General features: G+C 38.0%; 1 protein-coding gene across 1 annotated transcript in view; it reads right to left on the bottom strand.

The window, feature by feature from the left end:
- Positions 1 to 13,578, bottom strand: part of SCN1A (sodium voltage-gated channel alpha subunit 1) — a 146,505-nt gene that overhangs the window by 50,843 nt on the left and 82,084 nt on the right. The window contains exons 12-16 of the mRNA XM_069574302.1: positions 12,436 to 12,816; positions 11,059 to 11,191; positions 5,004 to 5,242; positions 3,513 to 3,686; positions 1,627 to 1,983 (exon numbers count right to left, since the gene is read on the bottom strand). Of these exons, the coding sequence (XP_069430403.1) occupies positions 1,627 to 1,983; positions 3,513 to 3,686; positions 5,004 to 5,242; positions 11,059 to 11,191; positions 12,436 to 12,816 (1,284 nt within the window). The remainder of the gene's footprint in view (positions 1 to 1,626; positions 1,984 to 3,512; positions 3,687 to 5,003; positions 5,243 to 11,058; positions 11,192 to 12,435; positions 12,817 to 13,578) is intronic.

The raw sequence follows: 13,578 nt of genomic DNA, 5'->3' as shown, positions 1-13,578 counted from the left end.
TAAACTTAAAATTATGTGATTATAAGAAATAAATTTGTATGGGCTCTACATAAGAGTTTTAAACTTAAAATTCCTTAGTTTTTAAAACTATGCATTTAATTGCATATTATAGTTTCTTTTTTGATGAAGAGATATTAAGTTGGGTATTAATTGAAAGAAAATCATTATAATCCAGAATGAGAATTATGGGCTTAACATTGAGGTGAGGTGAGATGAGGTGAAGTTGCTCAGTCGTGTCCGACTCTTTGCAACCCTGTGGGCTTTGGTCTACCAGGCTTCTCCGTCCACGGATTCTCCAGGCAAGAATACTGGAGTGGGTTGCCATTTCCTTCTCCAGGGGATCTTTCCCACCCAGGGATCGAACCCAGGTCTCCCGCATTGGAGGCAGACGCTTTTCACATCAATATATATTTTCTTGATCTACTATTTTTCTCATACCCCACTGTTGACTAATTAGGACAACTATTTATAAACAATCACTAATATTTCCATGAGACTGGCATATTAATGTACGTATCCTTTGGAGTATATGATATATTTTTATATGGTAACACTAAGGTGAAGTTGCTCAGTCGTGTCCGACTCTTTGTAACCCTATGGACTGTAGCCTATCAGGCTCCTCTGTCCATGGGATTTTCCAGGCAATAGTCCTGAAGTGGATTGCCATTTCCTTCTCCAGGGGATCTTCCCAACCCAGGGATCAAACCCGGGTCTCTCGCATTGTAGACAGACGCTTTACTGTAGACAGATGCTTTACAACAGTAACGCGTACCAAAAGGTACAGTACAGTAAGGTACCAAACCTAAAAGAGGATGGATTAGTTACTCCATGTGGGTTAGGAGTCCTTAGCCAACCTCTGTTTTGATGTAAGGATTGACTAACCCAGGTTAGTTCATCCATCTGCCTTATGACATAAGAGTAACTGAATACTATCTACAATGAATGGCCCAAAAAAAGTTGAAATAGCTAGGAACAATGGAAAGTACCACTTTTTAGTCCTATACTGGCAAGTGCTGCTGCGTCGCTTCAGTCGTGTCCGACTCTGCGTGACCCCACAGACGGCAGCTCACCAGGCTCCCCCATCCCTGGGATTCTCCAGGCAAGAACACTGGAGTGGGTTGCCGTTTCCTTCTCCAGTGCATGAAAGTGAAAAGTGAAAGTGAAGTCGGTCAGTTGTATCTGACTCTTAGCGACCCCACGGACTGCAGCTCACCAGGATCCTCCATCCATGGGATTTTCCAGGCAAGAGTACTGCAGTGGGGTGCCATTGCCTTCTCCAATACTGGCAAGTAAGTTTGAGTTTTCTCTAAATTTATTACTTTTTTCAGACTTTTCCCTTCCTTGGATCTGAATTTTTTTTAATGTTTTCAACATATCCTTCTAAGCCTGTCTTTAATATTATACTCCATGGGAGTTCACATAATAAATGTGATGAAATGACTGGCAAAACAGTTGCGAATAAACATTGTAGGGTCACTGGTTGTGTTGTCAAAGTAAGATTATAAGTGTATCCAAGGTAAGAGACTTTTGAAATTAATAATCATAATTTTGTTTTAGACAAAATGGTCGTCATTTCATCGTGCTCTTAATGCATTTCTGAAACTCATATCTTAAATGGGTACATACCACCAGGTTTCCAATGACCATGACCATCATGAAGACAGTCAGGCACATGGCTTGCCCGGCGACCTCCATGCAGTCCCACATGGTCTCTATCCACTCTCCACACAGCACCCGGAACACAATCAGGAAGGAGTGGAAGAAGTCGTTCATGTGCCAGCGAGGGAGCTTACACTCACTGTTGATCTTGCAGACACAATCTTTGTAACTTTTACCAAAGAGCTGCATGCCGACCACAGCAAAAATGAAGACGATGATGGCCAACACCAAGGTCAGATTTCCCAGAGCCCCCACTGAATTGCCGATGATCTTTATTAACATATTTAATGTTGGCCAAGATTTTGCCAATTTGAAAACTCGGAGCTGGAAAATAAAAAATATATATGTTATTATGATCAATCTTTGAAAGCATTACATGTGAGGTTTACCAAGAAATGATTAAAATGGAATCTCTAACAACCTTTGCTCTACAGATGTTCTAACAGTGATGGATATTAACTGAGCTTATTGTGGTGATCATTTTGTACTATATACAAATATTGCATCATATGTTGTAAACCTGAAATATAGTGTTATATCGATAATAACTTAATAAGAAAGATATTGAAGTGCATAACAAAAGACATTTTTTAAGAGAGTTAGTGGATGTTTTGGGCCACTGCTGATTGCAAAACTTACAATCTTGATTGGAGAAATAGGTAAGAGCCACATTGCATTCTTACACTTTGCTTTCCAGACTTTTAAATCCATCTACCTTTGGACCGTAACCAATTAGAAATGACCTGCGCCATTGCACTGTCATAGCACCACCCTCCTAAGCAAAAGACGTGAAGAGCAGGTTGTCTGGATGTCTGTGTCAGTGCTTTGCTTTACTCCAAGACATATTTCTAATCTATCAGGAACAGAGAGTTGTGAGCAAATGTTGCACTTCACCAAACAAGAAGCAAAGGTCTTTCTGTAAGGAGCTTCTTATCTTAAAAAAAAAAAAACAAACAAAAAAAACCAACAACAACAAAACTCTCTTACAACATCTGTCCTATCCTTGACCATGGCCAGTCTCATGGCTAAGTTTTGGAAACCCTCCCTCCCACCCAGGAAGAATCTCATCCTTCCGTGTTTTATGTAGATAATTTTCCCTGAGAGTGAATTTTTAATTATTACTTGGGGACATACTGTCTCTCATTTGTTTTGTAAAGGTGGATGTAAGGCATACCTGGACTGACTTAATATTTGATCTCAATGATTTCTGCTCAAAGATATTCATTTGTCAATAGCAGGCAAAGTAACAGCACATAGAGCCCAGCTATAAGTAAAGTGTTTATTATTCATAATGCTCCTCTATAGCACTAACATAGCTAGATGCGCGTGCATTTAAGAACTTGGAATACTTCCCATGACTTCACAATTCTTTCCCTATTTGCATGCACATAAATGTGAATCAGTGGACTAAGTAAATAATTCTTCTGATTTCTCTCCTCTGATTTTGGGAAGGAGAATATTTTCCAGAGATACAATTAGAAACGGTTTCTACATGCACATCCTTATCTGATTGTTATTCACCAATATAAAAGGGTATTAATATTTTCAAAGTACTATTAAAATACATTTTCATTAAAATATTTTCTTAGATGCAAAAATATTAACTGCAGTCATCTCTAGGAACAATAATTAGTTGGAATGGTAATTGAGTAACATATTCAACTTTATATGACCAGGGTTTTTACAATAAAGCTTTTTCCTAAATATGTGGGAATATTTTTTTCCACTTAGGGACTGTTTTGAACAATGCAAATGTTACACAAAAAACTTAAAATGTTAATGGTGTGTGGTAAAATCTATGATGCAAGAACCCTGATTGTTGGAAAGGTTTTTGTCTTTGTTTTGTTCTTTACCAAACGGAATGAACGGAGAACTGATAATCCTTCCACGTTGGCCAGGCCAAGTTCTACCAGGCTAAGCGTTACAATAAAACCATCAAAGATATTCCAGCCTTCTTGGAAATAATAGTAAGGATCCATGGCAATAATTTTCAGAAACATTTCTGCTGTAAAGATCCCAGTGAAAACCTAAGATCAAAACAAAGTTACTCTAATTCCATCAGATAATGATAAAGTAGCATGCCATAATATTTGCTTCTAGAACAAAATGTTTACACTAGTAATTATTCTACTACATGCTTACATTTGCACAATAATTTGTAGTTGTTAAAAAGCTCTCATATATGTTATTTAATTTCATCCTCAAATGAAACACTGTTAAACACATAATGTGAGTATTATAACTCTTACTTTACCAATTAGGAAACATGTCTTCAGATGGGTTCAGTGGCTTGCCCAACGTAACTAGAAAGTTAGAAAAACTAGGATTTGAGAGCAAATCTATTTTTAATCAGTGTTCTTTCCATTACATCAGTGCATTTTCCTCCAGACTTCATACAGCACAGGTACTGACAAGATTTTTCCCATAAACAGTTTTTTCTATAAGCTTATTCCCATTTCCCTCTACTCAGTTATTTTACATGCATACCTATATTATAATATGTGCATTATTATCATTATTTATTATGCACATGAAAAATTACTTCAACAGTAAATACTAAAACTTTAAAAATAGGAATACTATAATTCAGGATGCTTTACATATTTTTCTTTCTAACATCAAAAACTTTAAACCTCAAAACAAATATTATGAAAAATGAATACGTTATTTTAGAGACCTTTATTTCAGCAAATGAAAGCTAATACTCCTAAATTGAGACAACAAACACTTTAACAATTTGTTTTTTTTTAAGCTCAGAAGAGAAAGAATTAGGTGGAAACCTTCACCAAAAATGGCCTTGTTAATCATACAATGCACAAAATGCACTGGATGTTTTTTATTATTGTATGGCTTTGATCTAGACTAGATGGATTAAATAATACAGACCCTACCTAGATCTTGGAAGTAGAAAAGCTGGAGCCATTGTGAGTTGTTAAATAAGTTGTGGCTTATAGTGAAGATGAATGACTAATCAAGATAAAAAGATCTGTAATTTTATTTTAGTCTTCTATATGTAGGGAAACTGTGATAACATCATGTCAAAAAGTGTATCCTTAAACTATGAACTGCTTCTGTGCCTTGTATTACTTATAAATATCAGTATTGACTTTTTCAAGTAGTAATGTAGGCCTGTTTTTATATTGCTGTCTTTCGCAGTTTCAGCTTGGATATTAAGGGCTGTTTTTGGCAAAGAGTAGGGTATAGCCAGCTAGATATAATTCCCATCTTTTGAAAGCAAGGAAGTAGAAAGGGTGGTGGTAAGACTGCTATAGAACATTAAACACAAACAGTTTCTCAAACAGAAAATTTGAAGACTGAACACATTTACCTTCCAATATGCTTACCAAGTTTCCTACTGTAAGCACATTATTGAAATGGTCTGTCATAGGATAGTGCTCCATGGCCATGAAGAGGGTATTTAAGACAATGCAGATGGTGATGGCCAGGTCAACAAAAGGGTCCATCACAACCAGGTTGACAATATGTTTCACTTTTAACCAATATGGCGAACAGTCCCAGATTAAGAATATGTTGGAAAATTTATACCAACAGGGTGGGCATTTCTGCCTGGATTCTTCAAGTTCTAGATTAAAAAAATAAAAATAAAAACAACCACCAAAAGAGATTTTTAAACATATATATTCCTCTCAGATCAATAGATTTCACTAACCAAACATTCTCATTTGCTATAGTCAACCTATTTTTGTACTTCATTATTAAAAAAACATGATTTTAAAAATAGAATTTAATTTACTCTTTAGATTCCTCCCCAAAATTTCTTCAGACATAAACATAGAACAGGGATATCAAAGGATGATTTTCTTCTCTTATGCATTGATATTGTGGTTCCATATTTGGCTCTAAGTTACGTGGATTGTCTTTTTAATAGAGATACTGTGTGTAATCCTATGTTAATGTCTGGCTATGCTGTCATCCTCAGGCTATAAGAGAGCCAAGAATCAGCTGTTTGTTTTTATTTTGTGAGAATAACCCATTCTTCCCCTCCAATCTTGAGAGTGTTTAGGATGGTATCAGAAGTCCTAAACTAAATGGAATAGAAGGTACAGTCACTATGACTAATAGGATTAGAAACCCTTTACAGAAATACTTTATTGTGCAGTTTTAAGGAGTTGCCACAGACAGGATTCTGTCATTTTTGAGACTGCACCCAAGTACTGCATTTCAGAATCTTCTATTGACTATGAGGGCTACTCCATTTCTTCTAAGGGATTCTTGCCCACAGTAGTACATATAATGGTCATCTGAATTAATTTCACCCATTCTGGTCCATTTTAGTTCACTGATTCCTAAAATGTCGATTTTCCTTCTTGCTATCTCTTGTTTGACCACTTTCAATTTACCCTGATCCTTGGACCTAACATTGCAGGTTCCTATGAAATATTGTTCTTTACGGCATTAGACTTGATTTCATCACCAGACACATTAAAAACTGGGTGCTGTTTCTGCTTTGGTTCAATCTCTTCATTTCTTCTGGAGCTGTTTATTTGCTCTTCTCCAGTAGCATACTGGATGCCTACCAACCTGGGGGGCTCCTCTATCAGTGTCACATCTTTTGCCTTTTCATATTGTTCATGGAGAAGGGAATGGCAACCCCCTCCAGTGTTCTTGCCTGGAGAATCCCATGGACAGGGGAGCCTGGTGGGCTGCAGTCCATGGGGTCGCAAAGAGTCAGACACGACTGAGCGAGTTCACTTTCACTTTCACTTATGGGGTTCTCAAGGCAAGAATGCTGAAGTGGTTTGCCATTCTCTTCTCCAGTGGACCACGTTTGTTCAAACTCTCCACCAGGACCTGTCCATCTCGGGTGGTCCTACACGGCTTGGGTCATAGTTTCACTTAGTTTGACAAGGCTGTGATCCATGCAATCAGTTTGGTTAGTTTTCTGTGATTGTGGTTTTCATTCTGTCTGCCCTCTGCTGGATGAGAATAAGAGGCTTGTGGAAGCTTCCTGATGGGAGGGATCGGCTGTGGGGAAACTGGGTCTTGCTCTGTTTCGCTCTTGTTCTGTTTCACTCTTGTTCTGTGGGCAAGGCCATGTTCATCAAATCTTTAATCCAATTTTCTGTTAATGGGTGGGACTGTGTTCTCTCCCTGTAGTTTGGTCTGAGACAGAATGATCTCAGTAGTTTCCAAGGCAAATCATTCAATATCATAGTAATCCAGGTCTATGTCCCAACCACTGATACCAAAGAAGCTGAAGTTGAATGGTTTTATGAAGACTTACAAGACCTTCTAGAACTAACAATAAAAAAAGATGTCCTTTTCATTATAGGGGGCTGGAGAGCAAAATTAGGAAGTCAAGAGATACCTGGAGTAACAGGCAAATTTGGCCTTGGAGTACAAAATGAAGCAGGACAAAGGCTAACAGAGTTTTTCCAAGAGACCACACTAGTCATAGAAAACACCCTCTTTCAACAACACAAGAGATGACTCCACACATGGACATCACCAGATGTCAACACCAAAGTCAGATTGATTATATTCTTTACAGCTGAAGACAGAGAGCTCTATACTGTCAGCAAAAACAAGACTAGGAGCTGACTGTGGCTCAGATCATGAACTTCTTATTGCCAAATTCAGACTTAAACTGAATAAAGTAGAGAAAACCACTAGGTCATTCAAGTATGACCTGAATAAAATCCCTTGTGATTATACAGTGAAAGTGACAAATAGAGTCAAGGAATTAGATCTGATAGACAGAGGGCCTGAAGAACTATGGACAGAGGTTCATAATGCTATATAAAAGGCATTGATCAAAACCATCCCCAAGAAAAAGAAATGCAAACAGACAAAATGGTGGTCTGAGGAGGCTTTGCAAATAGCTGAGAACATAAGAGAAGATAAAGGCAAAGGAGAAAAGGAAAGATATACCTATCGAATGCAGAGTTTCAAAGAATAACAAGGAGAGATAAGAAAGCCTTCATCAGTGAACAATGCAAAGAAATAGAGGCAAACAAACAATGGGAAAGACCAGAGATCTCTTCAAGAAAATTAGAGATACCAAGGGAACATTTCATGCAAAGATGGGCACAATAAAGGACAGAAATGGTATGGACCTAACAGAAGCAGAAGGTATTAAAAAGAGGTGGCAAGAATACACAGAAGAACTGTGTATTAATGACACAGAAAACCATGATGGTGTGATCACTCACCTAGCATCAGACATCTTGGAGTGTGAAGTCAAGTGGGCCTTAGGAAGCATGACTACTAATAAAGCTAGTAGAGGTGATGGAATTCCAGCTATTTCAAATTTGAAAAGATGATGCTGTTAAAATGGCACACTCAATATGCCAGCAAATTTGGAAAACTCAGTAGTAGCTACCAGACTGGAAAAGGTCAGTTTTCATTCCAATCCCAAAGAAGGGCAATGCCAAAGAATGTCCATAAAAAAAAATAATAAGTTGCTCAGTCATGTCCGACTCTTTGCAACCCCATGAATTGCAGCATGCCAGGCCTCCCTGTCCATCACCAACTCCTGGAGTTCACTCAAATTCACGTCCATCAAGTCAGTGATGCCATCCAGCCATCTCATCCTCTTTCGTCCCCTTCTCCTCCTGCCCCAATCCCTCCCAGCATCAGAGTCTTTTACTACCATACAATTGCACTCATTTCACATGCTAGCAAAATGCTGAAAATTCTCTGTCAAGAGAATTGAGAACTTGAACCAAGAACTTCTAGATGTTCAAGCTGGATTTAGAAAAGGCAGAGGAATCAGAGATCAAACTGCAAGCATCCATTGGATCATAGAAAAACCAAGAGAATTCCAGAAAAACATCTACTTCCATTTCATTGACTATACTAAAGCCTTTGACAGTGTGGATCACAACAAACTGTGGAAAATTCTTTTAGAGATGGGAATACCAGACCACCTTACCTGCTTCCTGAGAAGTCTATATTCAGGTCAAGAAGCAACAGTTAGAAGTGGACATGGAACAATGGACTGGTTCAAAATTGGGAAAGGAGTACATCAAGGGTGTATAATGTCACCCTGCTTATTTAACTTTTATGCAGAATACATCATGCAAAATTCTGGGCTGGAAGAAGTGCAAGCTGGAATCAAGATTGCTAGAAGAAATATCAATAACCTCAGATATGCAGATAACACCACCTTAACTCTGGTCCCATCACTTCATGGGAAATAGGCAGGGAAACAGTGGAAACAGTGTCAGACTTTATTTTTTTGGGGCTCCAAAATCACTGCAGATGGTGAGTGCAGCCATGAAATTAAAAGACAGTTACTCCTGGGAAGGAAAGTTATGACCAACCTAGACAGCATATTGAAAAGCAGAGACATTACTTTGCCAACAAAGGTCCATCTAGTCAAGGCTATGGTTTTTCCAGTGGTCATGTATGGATGTGAGAGTTGGACTGTGAAGAAAGCTGAGCACAGAAGAATTGATGCTTTTGAACTGTGGTGTTGGAGAAGACTCTTGAGAGTCCCTGGGACTGCAAGGAGATCCAACCAGTGCATTCTGAAGGAGATCAGTCCTGGGATTTCTTTGGAGGAAATGATGCTGAAGCTGAAGCTCCAGTACTTTGGGAACCTCATGCAAAGAGTTGACCCACTGGAAAAGACTCTGATGCTGGGAGGGATTGGGGGCAGGAGCAGAAGGGGATGACAGAGGATGAGATGGCTGGATGGCATCACTGACTCGATGGACGTGAGTCTGAGTGAACTCTGGGAGTTGGTGATGGACAAGGAGGCCTGGCGTGCTGCGATTTATGGGGTCACAAAGAGTTGGACATGACTGAGCGACTGAACTGAACAGCAGAAAGCAAAGAGGAACTGAAGAGTCTCTTAATGAAGGTGAAAGAGGAGAGTGAAAAAGTTGGCTTAAAACTCAGAATTCAAAAAATGAAGCTCATGCTATCTGGTCCCATCACTTCATGGCAAACAGATGGGGAAACAATGGAAACAGTAACAGACTATTTTCTTGGGCTCCAAAATCACTGCAGATGATGACTGCAGCCATGAAATTAAAAGATGCCTGTTCCTTGGAAGAAAAGCTATAAGTAACCTAGACAGCATATTAAAAAGCAGACATTACTGTGCTGACAAAGGTCCATATAGTCAAAGCTATGGTCTTTCCAGTAGTCATGTATGGATTTGAGAGTTGGACCATAAAGAAGACTGAGCATCAAAGAACTGATGCTTTTCAACTCTTCAACTGTGGTGTTGGAGTAGACTCTTGAGAGTCCCTTGGACTGAATGGAGATCAAACCAGTTAATTCTAAAGAAAATCAATCCTGAATATTCATTGGAGAGACTGATGATGAAGCTGAAACGCCAATACTTTGGCTACCTGACGCGAAGAACGGACTGATTAGAAAAGACTCTGATGCTGGGAGAGATGGAATGCAGGAGGAGAAGGGGACGACAGAGCACAAGATGGTTGGATGGCATCACCAAGTCAGTGCACATGAGTTTGAACAAGCTTTGCAAAATGGTGAAGGAAAGGGAAGCCTGGTGTAGTGCAGAGTCGGTCATTACTGAGAGACTCCCCAAAAAACATACAGGATACATTCTTTAGAGTTGCAAAAACCATGGAGTTTAAGTAACTTTTTAAAAAGTTTCTAGAATATAGAAATAAATACAGTTTTTATCACCCTTAAAAAAAAATGTAATAGGAAAAGCAGATTTATTTATGTAGCAGATGTGCTTAACTTGCTCTTGACTCTGGCCACTATTAATTAAATGATCATTAGGAATTTATCATTTTGCTTAATTGCCTAATTGGCAAGGTTGGAAATAATGATAAGTCATGGGCTGTTTTGAACATAAGCTTTCTTAAAGTAGCTTTTTTCTTGGTAACTGTCTGTACTAACCACTATTTTGTGAATCATACATATGGCACACTTGATAAATATTTTTTTAGTTGAAAAATGAATAAATGTTATTTTTATGTATAGCCTCTAGTCAAATATTGCTAATGTAACATCTTATAAAATGCTGAGATATATTCTATTTATGAATACTTGACTCATGTCATTGATTTGATATTGACTTTTCAATGTCAAAGGAGAAAAGGAAATCAGAGTATAAATTGTCATATGTATCTTTTATTTGTTAAATGAATCATTAAAATTCCCATTGGCTTATGAAAAAAAAAAAATAAATTAACTAGCCAAAATGAATAGATTGAATACCTGCCAAAAATCTTTAAATAGCAAATTTGTGGTTTTACAATTATTTATATTAAACAGTTATTTCCTAAAAAAAAAAAAAAAAAAAAAGAAATATATAACAAATAACTCTTAAATAAAACCTATGATGTTTTCTTTGGAATACACTACTTCCAACTTACTGACATGTGTTTCAAATAAGACAATACAAATTCAGTGAAAACAACGGAAACTGCAACAAAATTTGTTACAAACCTTCTACTGTATTTGTTAAAATGCTGGCTATGCTCATTGCTCTTTGCCTCTGAGATGGATCTTCTAGAAAGTCCATGGAAACATGAAAAGAACTTGACCTTCTCTTTCTCATTTCAGTTTCAGTGGTTGTTCCCTGTAGAGAAAATGTTAACGTAGTCAATGCTTAACTCGGGCAATATGACAAGCAAACAGCCATTGCGACACAGTGAAATTCGTGAAGTACATGCATCATGCACGCTCATATTTAATTGGTGATGGCAGATATTGCTGACTTATTGTAGCATTAACCTGGACTGTCCAAACTGTTAGCCATTTATTCATACACCAAAACTGAGGGTTTTCTTTTTACCCTCTGGTTTTATAGTTTTAGGTGACATAACATAATTTTGATATCCTCGGTAAACCTTGTGAGTGACATATGTAACAATTTGCTTATTTCAGAAGTAACAGCAAAGTAATAACTTGAAAAGTCACCTAAATGATCAGAGCATTTTATTTTGAGAAGGTAGCCCTTTATTTTTAAAGGAATACAAATAATTAGAACACACGTAGCTGCCATCTCATTTTCTGGACACAAGACACAGATGGTCATTGACAACACAAGCTGTATGTTAAAAAAAACAACAATACATGCTGCATGGACAACAGTTTCATCCAGGGTACCAAAGCAATAAGTCATCTAGTTCTGACTTGATCATGCCTCATTCATGCTGATATATTTCCAGGTCTAATAAGAGGCAGCACGTGTTTAGAAATTCCTTATCTGGGTATATATTCACAAACACATACCTTTGTACACAGTGAATTCTTTTAACTGTCTGTATTAATAATTTTTTGTGTCTCTCCATTTAGATTAGTTTTGAGAAGACCTATATCAGCATTATTTTTTAGTAAGACGAGTACTAGAAATTTTAAGATAATAATGAAGCTATCTATTTAGGCACAGTGTTCTTGAAATCTTCTACACTAAAGCAGGCTATATCAAAGAATCTGTTGGAAAGATTTATTATACACCCTTTACACTTAAATATAGGAATTGTTCATTTATTTGTATACCAGGTCTTTAGTGGATGGCCTGCTATCTAAAGATAGTTCAGCATGGGTATATAGCAAATCCTCCAACTGGAGGCAGTCATTTATTACTGTGTATAATTTATCCTTAGCACATTTAGTAAATAAATGCATTCAGGTGTTATGCAAGAGAGTGTTGAGGCCTTCAGTTTTAGTTGGTTAGTCTTTTAAAGGTAATACAAGATGCAGGTACATTCACAGCTTGACCAACCAGGAATCATTCTCAAGGGGTTCCATTCTGTAGAAACACTGGCTGGTACAGCAATCATGGGCCTGCCATGCCTGAACTATTTAAAACTTCCTTACATTGTCATCAGTAGCTGGCTTATCTATTATCACCTCTGGCAGAAGCTGTCCAACAGGCGATGTAGGAACCGAAGGTCCACCAACCAAGGAAACCACACCATTGCAATCCACAGTGCTGTGCATCTTCCCATTGGCTGGAAACACGGCCAGCATTCGGGACGACCTGCTGGTCTGACTCAAGTTACTGTTGCGTCGCTCTCCATGCCGTCGGGGCACAAATAAGGAGTCTCTGCGGCTCTCGTTATCCTCGAAGGTGCTGTGCTCATCATCAGCAAAGTCGTTCTCTGATCCCACATCCTTTGCTCGCCCTCTGAAGCTGAAAAGGCTTGTTCTGCTATTTCGCCTTGGAGAAAATAAGGAGCCACGGATGCTCAACAAAGACTGTAAGTGGGAAACCGAAAAAAAATTAAACTCATTTTAGTATGGTCATTTGGAATGTGCTTTTATTTTGTAAGATTAAGTTGAAGAGGATTTCAGCATTCTTAACAGAACATGACCCATTCCTTGATTAACATTCTCATTTTATGTGCATTCAGATTAAATTAGTTTATAAGGAAAGGTTTCTAGCCCTTGAGATTAATAACTGGAGAGATAGACCGCCACTTAAAGGTATTGGAAAACAAAACCCTGAACTACAGTTTTCAAGTTCAAATGCAAACATCTTTAGCACCTTACTGTGGACACTGTAAACACTCAATGAACAGCATGACCTTAACAAGGGCATATCTGTTTCCACTGCTCTTTCGCGTCAAGAAATTCCAACACTCTGGCACAAATTGTTTAAGTCCATCCTCCTAATATCACTTGAATTATTATTCCCATTGCATCTAGTAGGCACAGTGTTGTTGGAGCTTGAAGTTAAGACCTCTGAAATTCAGAGTGATGTGCTGTTTCATAAAGCATACCATGGTGAATATTTTCAGAAGCATGCATTATGGTTTCTAAAGAAGTCTGGGTTGTAAAAACACACACACACACAACATAAAATAACCAAAAAGACAAAAAGACATTACTGATGAGTCATCCACATTTTTTCTCGTTAAAAAGGCTGTGGACCAGAAAGATGTTAGCTGGAACAAGTGCCAGGAGACAAGTTCAGGTGAGAATTCAGGTCTCCTGACTTTTGATTCTATGCTACCTTAA

This window comes from Ovis canadensis, chromosome 2, assembly GCF_042477335.2.
Source record: "Ovis canadensis isolate MfBH-ARS-UI-01 breed Bighorn chromosome 2, ARS-UI_OviCan_v2, whole genome shotgun sequence".
NCBI classification, from domain to species: domain Eukaryota; kingdom Metazoa; phylum Chordata; class Mammalia; order Artiodactyla; family Bovidae; genus Ovis; species Ovis canadensis.
The sequence above is the reverse complement of the archived record's forward strand: the minus strand, read 5'-3'. Positions and strand labels throughout refer to the sequence as shown.